Genomic DNA, 16,278 nt, shown 5'->3' with positions numbered 1-16,278 from the left:
AAGGCTTTTATTAACAACAGAATGGAGGTCTGCCTCGAGTGGTCGACCGGTCCAGGATACCAAGGGCTGGGGAGCAGTCACCTTTATACTAGGACCTGTGGGAGGAGTCAGCCGAGGCATGTCCAGGCATGTACACAGTGGAATACAAACAGGACAAACAGGAATACAAACAGTGGTTTACCACATTCACCCCTTGTTTAAAATTGAGTCCGGCGGGGTGAAGTGTATTAAAAGTTAGTGTATTGGAGTCTCTCCGGAGGTCTTGTCTGCCGCTGTGATCGGCGTGGCGACGGCAGGGGTAGTGAAGCTTCCGGCGTCGAGTCCAGCGTAGGCTGTGGCACAGGCGTGTCGTCCTCGTAGATGTCGAGCGGGTCGCGGGGCCCAGGCCTGCCATCTGCTGGGGCTGGATATCGGATCGTGGGGGGGGGGGGGGGTGGTAGTGGGTAGTGGGTTACTGTGGTCCCCGAGGGTGCAAGGTCTCTTATGGAGACTGTGTCCTCCCGCCCGTCCGGGTATGCGATGTAAGCATACTGGGGGTTGGCGTGGAGGAGGTCGACCCTCTCGACCAGGGGGTCCGTTTTATGGGTCCTCACGTGTCTTCTCAGTAGGACCGGCCCTGGGGACGTCAGCCATGGCGGTAGCGATGTCCCTGATGTGGACTTCCTTGGGAAGACAAACATTTTCTCATGAGGGGTGGCGTTAGTGGCAGTGCAGAGCAGTGACCGAATAGAGTGGAGCGCATCGGGGAGCACATCCTGCCAGCGGGAGGTTGGAAGGCCCCTAGACTTTAAGGCTAGCAGGACGGCCTTCCAAACTGTCGCATTTTCTCTTTCCACCTGTCCGTTCCCCCGGGGGTTGTAACTGGTGGTCCTGCTTGTGGCAATACCCCTAGTTAGCAGGTACTGACGGAGTTCGTCGCTCATAAACGATGAGCCCCGGTCGCTATGGATATAGCTGGGGAAGCCGAACAGGGTGAAGAGGTTGTTCAGACATTTAATGACCGTGGCACTGGTCATGTCCGGGCAGGGGAAGGCGAACGGGAAACGGGAGTACTCATCAATAATATTGAGGAAGTACACATTGCGGTCGGAGGAGGGGAGAGGCCCTTTAAAATCAACGCTCAGGCGCTCGAAGGGGCGAGTGGCTTTTATCAGGTGGGCCCTGTCTGGTCTATAAAAGTGTGGTTTGCACTCAGCGCAGACTTGGCAGTTCCTGGTCATGGTCCTGACCTCCTCAATAGAGTAAGGCAGGTTGCGGGCCTTGATGAGGTGGAAGAACCTGGTGACCCCCGGGTGGCAGAGGTCATTGTGGAGGACCCGTAGTCTATCGATCTGCGCGCTGGCGCAGGTGCCACGCGATAGCGCATCCGGGGGTTCATTTAGCTTCCCGGGCCGGTACAAGATCTCGTAGTTGTAGGTGGAAAGTTCGATTCTCCACCTCAAGATCTTGTCATTTTTTATTTTGCCCCTCTGCTTGTTGTTAAACATAAAAGCAACTGAACGCTGGTCAGTGAGCAGGGTAAATCGTTTTCCGGCCAGGTAGTGCCTCCAATGACGCACAGCCTCCACAATCGCCTGGGCCTCCTTCTCAACAGCGGAGTGTCTGGTCTCCGGGCCTTGGAGGGTTCGTGAAAAGAAGGCCACGGGTCTCCCCGCCTGATTGAGGGTAGCGGCCAGGGCAAAGTCGGACGCGTCGCTTTCCACCTGGAAGGGGATGGATTTGTCCACTGCGTGCATGGTGGCTTTGGCAATGTCCTCCTTGATACGGTGGAAGGCTAAGCGGGCCTCTGCCGTCAAGGGAAAAGAGGTGGACTTGATCAGCGGACGGGCCTTGTCCGCATAGTAGGGGACCCACTGGGCGTAATAGGAGAAAAACCCTAGGCACCTCTTCAGGGCCTTGAGGCAGTGGAAGTTCCATAAGGGGACGCATCCGGTCGGGGTCGGGGCCGATGACTCCGTGTTCCACAACACAGCCAAGGATGGCGAGGCGGTTTGTGCGGAATATGCACTTCTCCTTGTTATATGTCAGGTTTAGGAGTTGGGCGGTGCGGAGGAATTTTGAGGTTTGCGTCATGGTCCTGCAAGTCACGGCCGCAGATGGTCACATTGTCCAGATATGGGAAAGTGGCCTGCAACGCATTTTGATCTACCATCCGGTCCATCTCCCTTTGGAAGATGGAGACCCCGTTGGTGACGCCAAAGGGAACCCTAAGGAAGTGATAGAGGCGGCCGTTTGCCTCAAAGGCAGTGTACTGGCGGTCCTCAGGGCGGATGGGGAGCTGGTGGTACGCTGATTTCAGGTCAATGGTCGAGAAGACGCGGTACTGCGCGATCTGGTTGACCATATCAGCTATACGGGGGAGTGGGTAGGCGTCCAGCAGGGTGTAGCGATTTATTGTCTGGCTGTAGTCGATGACCAGGCGCTGCTTCTCGCTGGTCTTAACGACCACAACCTGGGCTCGCCAGGGGCTGGTGCTGCCCTCAATAATCCCTTCTTTCAGGAGCCGCTCCACTTCGGTTTTAATGAAAACCCTGTCCCCGGCAATGTATCGCCTGCTCTTTGTGGCGATGGGCTTACAGTCGGGGGTGAGGTTAGCAAACAGTGGTGGGGGGGTGACTCTGAGTGTGGAGAGGTTGCACCTGGTGCGCGGCGGGCAATTTGGAAGCTGCTGGCTACGGACTGTGAGTGGGGGTAGGGGTCCACCGTACGCCATCGTAACACTTTTAAGGTGGCACTGAAAATCTAACCCCAGCAGGACGGCAGCGCAGAGGTCAGGCAGGACCAGAAGTTTAAAATGATCGTACACGGTCCCGTCTACTACGAGTGTCACCACGCAGTAGCCGCCGATGTCCGCCGACTGGGACTCGGAGGCCATAGAAATCCGCTGTTGCGCAGGCAGGACTGGGAGAGAGCAACGCCGCACCGTGTCGGGGTGGATGAAGCTCTCCGTGCTCCCAGAGTCAAAAAGGCAGATTGTATCGTGACCATTTACCTTAATGTCCATTGTGGAACTGGCCAGTTGGTGCGGTCTCGCTTGGTCCAGTGTAACGGATGCCAGCGTAGGGGTCGGTGTGTCGCTGCGGGTATCAGATGAGGCGGTGTCGGGGGCCTGCTGCGTCCCGGCTGTCGTCCAAGATGGCGGCGTCCATGATCCCCATGTGGCTGGAGGCGTCCAAAATGGCTGCTGTACCGGTGATTCGCACACGGCCGGGGAGGTCCAAAATGGCGGCCCGCATGGCCCACACGCGGCGCTGCTGGGGTTCGGGGTGGCTTTGGCCCTGCAGACGCTAGCGTAGTGTCCCTTCTTCCCGCAGCCCGAGCAGATCGCGTTTTTCGCCGGGCAGCGCGCTCTGGGGTGTTTTGCCTGGCCACAGAAGTAGCATTTCTGGCCTTGGGGCACTGTTGTCTGGCCTTGGGACACTGCTGCGGTAGTTGGGCCATTGTTGGGGTGTGGCTGGGGTGGCACGGCGCTATGAGGCGGTCCTACCGTGTCCCAGGCTGTCATTCCCCGCGGCGTCCACGGTGCAGAGGAGTAGGCATCCATGCCCTGGTAGGCTGCATCCAACGATAGTGCGAGTTCAGAGGCCTTGTTGAGGTCGAGGTTACTCTGCTCCAACAGTCGCTGTCGTGTGTAATTGGATCTGTGGCCCGCTACAAAAGCGTCCCGGATAAGTTCCTCTGTGTACACGGCGGCCTTTACATCCTTACAACCACAGGCCCGGCCAAGCACAGACAGTGCCTGAAGGTAGTCCACGGTCGATTCCCCAGGTTGTTGTTTACGACTCCCCAGGAGGTGCCTGGCGTACACTTCGTTCACTGGGCACGTGTACTGGTCCTTGAGGAGCTTGATAGCATCCGCGTACGAGGTCGCGTCTTGGATGACCGAGTACACTCGGTGGTTCACTTTGGAGGTCAGGACATCCAGTTTGTCCTCGTCCGATTTGATTGCTTCGGAGGCGGTCAGGAATTTTTCGAAACACTTAAGCCAGTGAGTAAACTTGGTGGATGAGTCCGCCTCCCGATGATCTAAGTCCAGGCATGCTGGTGTGAGGATCTTCTCCATTATAAAAATGTTGTTAATAAAATTGATGCGCTATCAATTACTCATAAAAGACTGAGAGTTAGAAGAGTAACTAAAGGCTTTTATTAACAACAGAATGGAGGTCTGCCTCGAGTGGTCGACCGGTCCAGGATACCAAGGGCTGGGGAGCAGTCACCTTTATACTAGGACCTGTGGGAGGAGTCAGCCGAGGCATGTCCAGGCATGTACACAGTGGAATACAAACAGGACAAACAGGAATACAAACAGTGGTTTACCACATTGGGCACTCGGTGAAGGGTGGCGATAGTGAGCAGGACATTTTAAAAAGTTTTTTGTAAAGTAATTTCAGATGCAGTAATATCGTTTTTGTAACGAGCTGTGAGCTGAGGTTAAATAAAGCCACTAATGTGAGGTTTATAAATGAACTGTCAATCTATATTGGTTTACGTTTGGGGAAAAAGAAACTCATTTTCCCACCCAATCTCATGATTTTTAAGAGTTTGTATCGTGATTTATGAGACGGTGGGGTTGGCATTACTGATTGTGTACCACGTTAAACACAAGCCCACAATATGAAGCTGCCCACACTACAGTATATATTGGCAATCTCACTCCAAGATACTATGCTGATGGCTGCTGTGAAAAATGGAAGATTTTTTTCTTCTAGAGGCTTATGTTGCAAGCAGTTTCAAGACATGGCATGAGAAAGGCTCCATCAAAATAAACTATTATGTGAGGGCAAAATCGTATCTTTCCAGTAGCAGAGTGATAAATTATACATTCTCCTACATGTCCAAATCCAATAATTCCTCCAGGATCCATCTGCGCAACTTAAAATCCAGCACAAACTAACTTCACTCATACTATCCCTCTGCAATACAGAACCCTCCCTGAAGGCAAATCTACCATCTCTACACAATCTGTTGTCCATGTTATCAGATGACAGAAAGTTTACATAAATCCTGGGACCATGACCTGGGTTACCCACTTAGGAACAGGAGTAGGCCATTGAGCCCCTCAAGCCTGTTCCGCCATTCAATGAGATCATGACTGATCTACGACCTAACTCCATATACCCGTCTTTCGCCCATATCCCGTAATACCTTTGGTTAACAAAAAGCAATCAATCTCCGATTTAAAATTAACAATTGATCTACCATCAATTACCGTTTGCGGAAGAGAGTTCCAAACTTCTACCACCCCTTGTGTGTAGAAGTGTTTCCTAATTTCACTCCTGAAAGGTCTAATCCTTAGACTATGCCCCCTAGTCCTAGAATCCCCAACCAGCGGAAATAGTTTCTCTCTATCTACCCTATCTGTTCCCCTTAATATCTTGAAAACTTCGATCAGATCATCCCTTAACCTTCTAAATTCTAGGGAATACAACCCTATTTTTGTGTAATCTCTCCTCGTAACTTAATCCTTGAAGTCCGGGTATCAGTCTGGTAAACCTACGCTGCACTCCCTCCAAGGCCAATATATCCTTCCTAAGGTGTGGTGCATTTGCTTACATTGAAATCCATTTGCCAGTTTTGCCCATTCACTTAATCTGTCGATATCTCTTTGTAATTTTATGCTTTCATCTACACTGCCTACAATGCCGCCTATCTTTGTGTCATCGGCAAATTTGGAAATATGACTTTCTATGCCATCATCTAAGTCGTTAATAAATATTGTGAATAGTTGAGGCCCCAATACAGATCCCTGCGGGACACTACTACTCACACCCTGCCAATGTGAGTACCCACCCATTATCCCTACTGCCTGTCTCCTGCCGCTCAGTCAATTTCCTAATCAGGTCAATAATTTGCCCTCAATTCCGTGGGCTTCTACCTTAGTTAACAGTTTCTTATGTGGGACTTTATCAAATGCCTTCTAGAAGTCCATATAAATAACATCCATATTCCCCTGTCCATTACTTTAGCCACCTCCTTAAAAAATTCAATCAGGTTTGTCAGGCATGACCTACCTTTGACAAATCCATGCTGGCTCTCTCTGATCAACTGAAAATTTTTGAGGTGTTCAGTCACCTTATCCTTAATTATGGACTCTAGCAATTTCCCAACAACAGATGTTAGGCTATAATTCCCTGGTTTCCCTCTCTCACCATTCTTAAATAGCAGAGTGATGTGCGCAATTTTCCAATCTAAAGGAACAGTTCCTGAATCGAGAGAATTTTGGAAGATTATAGTTAGGGCATCTGCATTGTGCTCACCTGCTTCCTTTAAAACCCTAGGATGGAAACCATCTGGTCCTGGGGATTTGTCACTCTTTAGTGCCATTATTTTCTTCATTGCTGTTATTTTACTTACGGTAATTTTATTGAGTCCCTGTACCTGATTCAATATTAGTTTCCTTGGGATTTCTGGGACTTCCAGAAGGGCAACACATAAAGATATGAAAGCTGGACATCATATCCTCCATCTGCAACAGATTGAGGGAAGGCCAACTTAAACTTCCACCACACAAACCTCATCCAACAGAAACTCTATAAATGTCGAACAAACCTCATCACCAAGTTCTGACAGGACAACTGCCATAAGCACATATTCTGGTTCTGCTTCTGCCTCTAGCCCTTCTGGAGTGAGGTTCTAGAGGCCACTAAAGCTATGAAAGCCTTCCACTGAACCTGACCCCGTGTCTACTCGTCCTGCTGCTGATGGGGCAGGTAACCTCTGCCACTCACAGGCTTACCCAGTTCTCACTCCTGCCAGCAAGAGTTACATCCCTTATTTCTGGCACAACACAAGACTCTGCACAAGATGTTTATGGACAAAGAACCTATGAGACATCTGCCAAGCAAAGCAAGAGATGCATACACTGTGTGTGGAGCTAGCAAAATATGAAAAGGTACAATCCCTATTCATGCAGGTCCATCTCTATCCACACAGCCAGGTACAATGTCTAGTGGTTATGGTACTGCACAAGATCGAGAGTTCCAATCCCCCACGGCAAGTTGTGAATTTTAAATGGATTAATGCCTGCATAAAAATAGAGTGCAGAGGAATGTAATACGAGCATATTAAGCATTCATATGTGAAGAATGTCAGTTGGAATTCCTACCCTATTGTTAGAGTAGAAGCTTTTCTGTGTATCTGACGTGTGCTGTGTCTGACATATGAATGCTTAAGATGTCGACACCACAGAAAAATATCTGCACTGCCATTTCTCACTTGAGAGGCACAAATATTCATAAAACAATTTAAAAAGAAAATCAGTTATGTTTTGATCTTTACTAACCTGTTAGGTTTGGTAATGTGCATTGTATACCGAAATTGGAAAAGACACCAGAAATGAATAAAAATGAGATTCTTACCAAATCTTTGTTCTCTAGTTCCAACTTTGTGTTTCTGTCTGTCTGACTCAATAGTGCATTATTCAATTCCTCCCACTCTTCAATCTGAAAATTTGCTGTGATTGACACCTGCTGTATGCTAAATATAAAATAGAAATGTAAAGACAATTACCTATTTTTTTTTAAAGAGAGAATCTAAGCCTTTGGATTACCAGTCCAGTAACATTGCCACTACACTACCGTACCACAATGGGTAGATCTGTTGCTGTCCTCAACATAGTTTGCATGTCAGATGTCATATTTTGGAGACTGCCTCCCTGGAGAAGCTTCAGATGCTGAAAGCAGATCTGCTGTGACATATTAAAATAGCGCCAGTAGTTACAAGTACATGCAAGCTGCCTTAGCTGCAGGTGGAACTACTTCTGATCACTGCTTATCCTCACGCTTTCTGAGGGCCAAAGGAATGCCCATTGTGACACTTTATAGTGAATTTTAAGCTTCTCGTAATGCTAAGATATGTAGAAACCAAACAAAAAATATCAAAAAAATAAACAATTGCACCAAACAAAATGCAAAAAGTTAAAACTACATGGTCAATGTCACACTAAAACCCTTTAAAGAATTAACCCACAAAGAGGCCAGGAAGTGAGTTCTTCATTGCACCCATTTTATAGGGGTTAAAAGGGATGCCTGCCCATTTTTCTGGCAAACTTTGGGATATTATGGACAGGGGCTAGTTAACTATTTTTAAATAGCTTTGGAAGTTTTAAGTTAGGTTTGCTTAGCCAGTAGCTAAAGCCACCCACAATTATAGGGCAGCCTAGCTGAAAATTTCTGGGCTCTTAATGTTCTTAGGAAATATAACCTACAAGCTGAAGTGCCCGGCGGTGCCGAGGGTCTTTTGAGGGCATGTTGTTGTTGGAAGAGAGAGAGAGAGAGAGCGCGACTGGGGGGAAGAGAGAGAGCAAGAGACTGGGGGGAAGGGGGAGAAGGGGAAGAAGGGGGAGGGGGGGAAGAAGGGGGAGGGGGGAAGAAGGAGAAGGGGGGAAGAAGGGGGAGGGGGGGAAGAAGGGGGAGGGGGGAAGAAGGGGGAGGGGGGGAAGAAGGGGGGAAGAAGGGGGAGGGGGTGAAAGAAGGGGGAGGGGGGTGAAAGAAGGGGGAGGGGGGAAGAAGGGGGAGGGGGGAAGAAGGGGGAGGGGGGAAGAAGGGGGAGGGGGAAGAAGGGGGAGGGGGAAGAAGGGGGAGGGGGTGGAAGAAGGGGGAGGGGGTGAAAGAAGGGGGAGGGGGGGAAGAAGGGGGGAAGAAGGGGGAGGGGGAAGGGGGAGGGGGTGAAAGAAGGGGGAGGGGGGTGAAAGAAGGGGGAGGGGGGAAGAAGGGGGAGGGGGAAGAAGGGGGAGGGGGTGGAAGAAGGGGGAGGGGGTGAAAGAAGGGGGAGGGGGTGAAAGAAGGGGGAGGGGTGAAAGAAGGGGGAGGGGTGAAAGAAGGGGGAGGGGTGAAAGAAGGGGGAGGGGTGAAAGAAGGGGGAGGGGTGAAAGAAGGGGGAGGGGGTGAAAGAAGGGGGGAGGGGGTGAAAGAAGGGGGGAGGGGGTGAAAGAAGGGGGGAGAAGGGGGGAGGGGGTGAAAGAAGGGGGGAGAAGGGGGGGGGAAGAAGGGGGGAGAAGGGGGAGGGGAAGAAGGGGGAGGGGGAAAGAAGGGGGAGGGGGAAGAAGGGGGAGGGGGAAGAAGGGGGAGGGGGAAAAGAAGGGGGAGGGGGAAGAAGGGGGAGGGGGAAGAAGGGGGAGGGGGAAGAAGGGGGAGGGGGAAGAAGGGGGAGGGGGGAAGAAGGGGGAGGGGGGGAAGAAGGGGGAGGGGGGAGGAAGGGGGAGGGGGGAGGAAGGGGGAGGGGGAAGAAGGGGGAGGGGGTGAAAGAAGGGGGGAGGGGGTGAAAGAAGGGGGGAGGGGGGTGAAGAAGGGGGGAGAAGGGGGGGGGAAGAAGGGGGGAGAAGGGGGAGGGGGAAGAAGGGGGAGGGGGAAAAGAAGGGGGAGGGGGAAGAAGGGGGAGGGGGAAGAAGGGGGAGGGGGAAAAGAAGGGGGAGGGGGAAGAAGGGGGAGGGGGGAAGAAGGGGGAGGGGGAAGAAGGGGGAGGGGGGGAAGAAGGGGGAGGGGGGAAGAAGGGGGAGGGGGGAGGAAGGGGGAGGGGGGAGGAAGGGGGAGGGGGAAGAAGGGGGAGGGGGAAGAAGGGGGAGGGGGGAAGAAGGGGGAGGGGGGAAGAAGGGGGAGGGGGGGGAAGAAGGGGGAGGGGGGGAGGAAGGGGGAGGGGGGAGGAAGGGGGAGGGGGAGGGGGAGGAAGGGGGAGGAAGGGGGAGGGGGAGGAAGGGGGAGGGGGGAGGAAGGGGGGGAAGGGGGGAGGGGGGGAAGAAGGGGATGGGGAGGGGGAAGAAGGGGGAGGGGGAGGCGGGAAGAAGGGGGAGGGGGAAGAAGGGGGGGAGAGGGGGGAAGAAGGGGGAGGGGGAGGGGGGAAGAAGGGGGAGGGGGGGAAGAAGGGGGAGGGGGGGAAGAAGGGGGAAGGAGGGGGAAGGAGGGGGGGGGAAGGAGGGGGAAGGAGGGGGGGGAAGGAGGGGGAGGGGGGGAAGAAGGGGGAGGGGGGGAAGGAGGGGGAAGGGGGGTGTAGTGTCCGTGTGTTGATAAAGACACTGAAGACAGGAGTTGGTTCATAGGTATTTACTAAGCAAAGTCTGGGGGGGGTTTCTAACGGATATACACAATATACAGGCTTATATAGCCCGAGTGGCAATTACCGGCATTACAGCACACCTGGGGCTCTTAAAGGCACATACACCACAATTCCTCCCCTTTTAGCTAACCAGTACATCATATTTTAAGTAATTATTAATTACATGTTATAAGCAAAATAATATACATTGCTGTAGTTAATTAATTATAAGTTAGTCTCTCAGGAGGCTTCCTGACTCGGTCCGGATAACGCCTCGGGGGTGTAGTACTTTCTGGTGGTGTAGTAGGTTCTTCTGGCAAGGCTGATTCGGCTTGAATGCCAGTGTCGGGTTCATCGGGTTCCAGTATCACCGGATCGGAGGTAGATATGGGTATCTCTACTTCATCGTTAGATGTATAGAGTTGTGGTGTAGGTTGTCCCTTTTCGGATGACTTTATGATTTGGTCAGCATGGCGCCTTATTATGCTTTCTCCGATGTCCACGGTATACATCAGCGGTCCTAGTCGTGTGCAGATAGTTCCAGGCTGCCATTTCTCGGTACGGTAGTCCCGGGCCAAAACTTGTTGACCTATCTGGAAGGTTCTAGTTGGCCTTTCATTCATGCCTTGAAACTGCCGGTTCTCCACGTCCCTTCTGATGTTGGGCTTGACCAAATCCAGCCGGCATCTTAGGTTTCTATTGAAGAACATCATGGCGTGAGTTTGGTTGGTAACCATATGTGTTGCATTCCTGTATGCGAATAAGAAGTTATCCACCTTGTGCTGAAGTTTTATGTCTTCATTACCCATGGCTTTTATGGCCTTCTTGAAGGTCTGGTCAAACCTTTCAGCCAATCCATTGGTGGCGTGATGGTGTGGGGCGGACGTGTAGTGCTTAACCCCATTGTTTTTTAAGAACTTTCTGAATTCTTCGGACACAAATTGCGGTCCATTATCAGAACATATCTGTTCCGGCAGCCCATTCCTGGCAAATATGGTCCTTAATACTGTGATGGTTTTTTCCGTGGTGGTGGAGGACATCTTTATTACCTCCGGCCACTTGGAGTGTGCATCAACCGCGATTAAGAACATCGAGTCCATAAATGGACCAGCAAAGTCGATGTGCACCCTTTGCCAGGGAGATGAGGGCCACTCCCATGGATGTAGAGGGGCTTGTGGTGGAGCGTTTTGGGCCTTCTGGCATCCTAGGCAGCTCTTGGTCATTTCTTCGATGTCTCCATCGATACCTGGCCACCATACAAACGCCCTAGCTAGGTTCTTCATTTTCACTCCACCCAGATGCCCTTCGTGAAGCTCCTTTAGCACTTTATCCTGGAGTTTGGGTGGAATCACCACTCTGGATCCACACATCAAGGTTCCTCGACACACTGACAGCTGTTCTCTTCTTTGCGAGAATGCTGGCAACAGTGGTTCGCCATGTGCTGGCCATCCCTTCACTGTTAAATCGTAGACTCGTGAGAGAGTCAGGTCATTTCTCGTCTCCCTTTCAATGGCAGAATTTGTCACTGGTAGACATTCCACTATGGTAGAGTGGAACATCTCTACTGGGTCTAATGTAGGTGCCTCTTCTACCGTTGGCAACGGTAGGCGCGATAAACCGTCAGCATTCCCATGCTGTTTTGATCCTTTGTATTCTGTGTCATATTGGTGTGCCCCTAGGAAAAGGGACCACCTCTGTAGCCTTTGCGCTGTCATAATGGGAACACCCTTTTTAGGATTGAATATGGAGACGAGGGGTTGATGGTCAGTCAACAAGGTAAATTTTTGTCCGTGTAGGTAATGGTTGAATTTCTTCACTCCCCATACCAGGCTGAGTGCTTCCCTGTCGATTTGGGCATAGTTACGCTCAGCTGAGTTTAATGAGCGTGACGCAAAAGCTGTCGGCTGTTCTGAGCCATCAGGGAATTTATGGGATAATACTGCTCCTGTGCCGTAAGGGGATGCATCGCACGCCAGTCTGATTGGCAGTGATGGGTTGTAATGAGCCAAAACTTCTTCGGATGTGATTAAGTCTTTGCATTTATGGAAGGCACGTTTACAGTCTTCGTTCCATTTCCAAATCACTCCTGTTTGTAGAAGTTCATTAAGAAGGTGTAGAAGAGTTGATAAGTTCGGTAAAAATTTATGATAGTAATTTATTAATCCCAGGAACGACCTTAATTGTGAAACATTTTCAGGTGCTTGGGCTTTTATAACCGCTTCAATTTTTTCAGGTGACTTATGCAACCCTTCATTATTAATTATGTGGCCACAATATGATATCTGATTTTGGAAAAATTCGCACTTGGGGCAATTCGCTCGTAGGCCCCGTTCTTTCAGCCTAGTGAGCACCTGCTCCAAATTGGCAAGGTGCTCGTTGTCATTTTCTCCTGTTACAAGGATGTCGTCTAGGTAGCATCGAGTCCCCGGAATCCCTTGCAGGACTTGCTCCATAGCTCTTTGCCAGATAGCTGGAGCTGATGCTACTCCAAAAACCAGTCGAATGTACTGGTACAGACCTTTGTGTGTGTTTATCGTGAGATACTTTTTAGAGGCCTCCTCAACCTCCATCTGTAGATATGCCTGTGCCAAGTCAATTTTGGTGAAACGTTTCCCTCCGGATAGTGAGGCGAAAATATCTTCTATCCTCGGAAGAGGATACTGTACTGTGTGAAGGACCGGGTTTACAGTCACCTTGAAGTCACCACAGATGCGAATTTTTCTCTGTTCTTCAGATTTATCTTTATTCAATGCTTTTTTAATGACTGGAACGATGGGTGTTGCCCATTCGCTCCAATCTATTTTGAATAATACGCCTGCTTTTTCCAAATTCTCCAGCTCTGCCTCGACTGCTGGACGTATTGCGTATGGCACCGGTCTTGCCTTAAAAAATTTGGGAATTGCTGCATTTTCCACTTTTATTGAGGCGGTGATGCCTTTCAAGGTTCCTAGTTTCTCTTGAAACACTTCTTTGGCGTTGGCCAAGATGTCTTTTAATCGTTCAGGTATGATGTCATCATTGTTTTTTTCCTTACTGGTCACCGTCAGTGCCTGAATGGAGTGCCAGTCTAAACGTATCTTCCTGATCCATTCACGTCCCAACAACGGTGGACCACCATCTTGTAGAATGTATAAATACAACTTTTGTATTTCTTTGCCGTTGTATACAACAGGTACCCTTATTTTTCCTTTGGGGTATACTTTCTGCCCCGTATATGTTTTTAAGATAATGGATGTGTCTTTTAGAGGTATATGCGAAAATAGCCTCTCGTAATCCCGTCGATTTATTACAGTTAGCGCTGATCCTGTATCTAGCTCCATTTTAACTGGGGACCCCTGCTATTGTGAGGGTAACCCAAATGGTTTGGTAATCATCTTTGGCAAGTACATTATGTAATTTGAGACAGCTTAGTCTCTTGTTTTCGAAGTCGCTATCGCTCTTCTGGTCTTCGGAGCTACTGTCTGTCATCATTTGTACCTTCCTGTACTTTTCTTTATTGATTTTTTTTTCTGTCAGTGGATTTATTTTGTCCAGATCGGCATACCCGTGCAATGTGTCCAATCTTTCCGCATTGCCTGCATGCTTTGTCCTTGAACCAGCAGTCCCTCTGTTTATGGGTGGATCTGCCGCAGCGATAACATCTTTCGAAACCCTGTGTCATTTCATGGGTGCCGAAGTCCTGTGTCTTTTGTTGTATCTCTGCAGCTCCTTTTGCTGCTGCTTCGTATGATACAGCCATACTGAAAGCTTTGTCCAATGTTAAATCTTTTTCAGAAAGCAGTCTTTTTTGTGTTCCTTCACTTAAGAGACCGCAAACGAATTTGTCTCGAAGATAATCTGATAGTCCTGCCACGAACTGGCAGTACTTTGATAGCTTTCTTAATTCGGTTAGGTAATCAGCGTTACTTTCATTCTTGTGTTGATTTCTCTTGAAGAACTTGAATCGTTCCGCTATCAGCAGCGGTGTTGGGTTTAAGTGCTCCTGCAGGGTATCAACAATTTCTTTAAAATTCTTGTCCTTTGGTTTGGCTGGAGTGATTAAATTTCGTAACAGCCCGTATGTCTTTGCGGCCATTAAGTTCAGAAGTACTGAAGCTTTTGTTTCATCTTCTATTCCATTTGCAGTGCAATATACCTCTACTCTTTCCACGTATGTGGTCCAATCCTCTATTTCGCTATCAAAAGCATCAATATTGCCAGACTTAGGCATTTCAGAAAAGATATGGCGCTTCCCGCGCTTTTTTTTCTTTTCTGTAGCAAAGATATGGCGCTTCCCGCGCTTTCCCGCCACTGCTGCCGATAACAACGCTGTTTACTGCGGTTTCCGTTCTCTTTTTTTTTTTATTTACTGTTGGAGACTCATTCCCGCCGGAGGTCTGAACGCTGACCTGCTTGCCACGCCGGCCGTCTCCCGAGTGCTCCCTCCCAGTCCGTTATTGCTTGCCTCCGATTTCGCTGCCTGTCTCAGCTGTAGAGCCAGCCGCTGGAGCCCCAGCCTGACGCCCAGGAAGGATTAGCGCAGTACCTGCCACCAGCTTGGCCAGCTGGTGAAACCACAGCTCCTCTCACTTCCTTGAGTCTTCTGGACGGCCGAGGAATCGATGTCCTTGAGGTGCTGCCGAATTGCAGGTAAGTCTGTTTCCACTTCATCGCCACTGTAGTGTCCGTGTGTTGATAAAGACACTGAAGACAGGAGTTGGTTCATAGGTATTTACTAAGCAAAGTCTGGGGGGGTTCTAACGGATATACACAATATACAGGCTTATATAGCCCGAGTGGCAATTACCGGCATTACAGCACACCTGGGGCTCTTAAAGGCACATACACCACAGGGGGAAGAAGGGGGAGGGGGGGGAGGGGGGGGGGGAGAAGGGGGGAGGGGGGGGAAGGAGGGGGGAAGGAGGAGGGCCGAGGGGGGAGAGGGGAGGGCAGAGGGGGGAAGAGGGGAGGGCAGAGGGGGGAGAGGGGGAGGGCAGAGGGGGGAGAGGGGAGGGCAGAGGGGGGAGAGGGGAGGGCAGAGGGGGGAGAGGGGAGGGCAGAGGGGGGAGAGGGGAGGGCAGAGGGGGGAAGAAGGGGAGGGCAGAGGGGGGAAGAGGGGAGGGCAGAGGGGGGAAGAGGGGAGGGCAGAGGGGGGAGAGGGAGGCAGAGGGGGGAGAGGGGAGGGCAGAGGGGGGAGAGGGGAGGGCAGAGGGGGGGAGAGGGGAGGGCAGAGGGGGGGAGAGGGGAGGGCAGAGGGGGGAGAGAGGGGAGGGCAGAGGGGGAAGAGGGGAGGGCAGAGGGGGAAGAGGGGAGGGCAGAGGGGGGAAGAGGGGGAGGGCAGAGGGGGGAAGAGGGGAGGGCAGAGGGGGGAAGAGGGGAGGGCAGAGGGGGGAAGAGGGGAGGGCAGAGGGGGGGAGAGGGGAGGGCAGAGGGGGGAAGAGGGGAGGGCAGAGGGGGGGAGAGGGGGAGGGCAGAGGGGGGGAGAGGGAGGCAGAGGGGGGAAGAGGGGAGGGCAGAGGGGGGAAGAGGGGAGGGCAGAGGGGGGAAGAGGGGAGGGCAGAGGGGGGGAAGAGGGGAGGGCAGAGGGGGGAAGAGGGGAGGGCAGAGGGGGGAAGAGGGGAGGGCAGAGGGGGGAAGAGGGGAGGGCAGAGGGGGGAAGAGGGGAGGGCAGAGGGGGGAAGAGGGAGGGCAGAGGGGGGAAGAGGGGAGGGCAGAGGGGGGAAGAGGGGAGGGCAGAGGGGGGGAAGAGGGTGAGGGCAGAGGGGGGGAAGAGGGGAGGGCAGAGGGGGGAAGAGGGGAGGGCAGAGGGGGGAAGAGGGGAGGGCAGAGGGGGGAAGAGGGGAGGGCAGAGGGGGGAAGAGGGGAGGGCAGAGGGGAGGGCAGAGGGGGGAAGAGGGGAGGGCAGAGGGGGGAAGAGGGGGGGAAGAGGGGAGGGCAGAGGGGGGAGAGGGGGGGCAGAGGGGGGAGGGGGGGGCAGAGGGGGGAGAGGGGGGGCAGAGGGGGGAGAGGGGGGGCAGAGGGGGGAGAGCAGAGGGGGGAAGAGAGGAGGGCAGAGGGGGGAGAGGGAGGGCAGAGGGGGAGAGGGGAGGGCAGAGGGGGAGAGGGGAGGGCAGAGGGGGGAGAGGGGAGGGCAGAGGGGGGAGAGGGGAGGGCAGAGGGGGGAGAGGGGGAGGGCAGAGGGGGAGAGGGGAGGGCAGAGGGGGGAGGAGAGGGGAGGGCAGAGGGGGGAGAGGGGAGGGCAGATGGGGGGAGAGGGGAGGGCAGAGGGGG

At 52.2% G+C, this 16,278-nt stretch overlaps 1 protein-coding gene across 3 annotated transcripts in view; it reads right to left on the bottom strand.

Moving 5' to 3' along the window:
- LOC147115689 (inositol 1,4,5-triphosphate receptor associated 2-like) overlaps positions 1–16,278 on the bottom strand; it is a 92,947-nt gene that overhangs the window by 44,640 nt on the left and 32,029 nt on the right. For all 3 annotated transcript variants that reach the window (XM_085990156.1, XM_085990157.1, XM_085990158.1), the window contains one exon: positions 7,359–7,476. In XM_085990156.1, the coding sequence (XP_085846282.1) occupies positions 7,359–7,476 (118 nt within the window). The remainder of the gene's footprint in view (positions 1–7,358; positions 7,477–16,278) is intronic.

Source organism: Somniosus microcephalus, chromosome 6 (genome assembly GCF_052327205.1).
Source record: "Somniosus microcephalus isolate GS21.2 chromosome 6, FLI_Smic_1.0, whole genome shotgun sequence".
Taxonomy (NCBI): Eukaryota; Metazoa; Chordata; class Chondrichthyes; order Squaliformes; family Somniosidae; genus Somniosus; species Somniosus microcephalus.
This window is presented reverse-complemented; position numbering and strand designations above follow the sequence as displayed.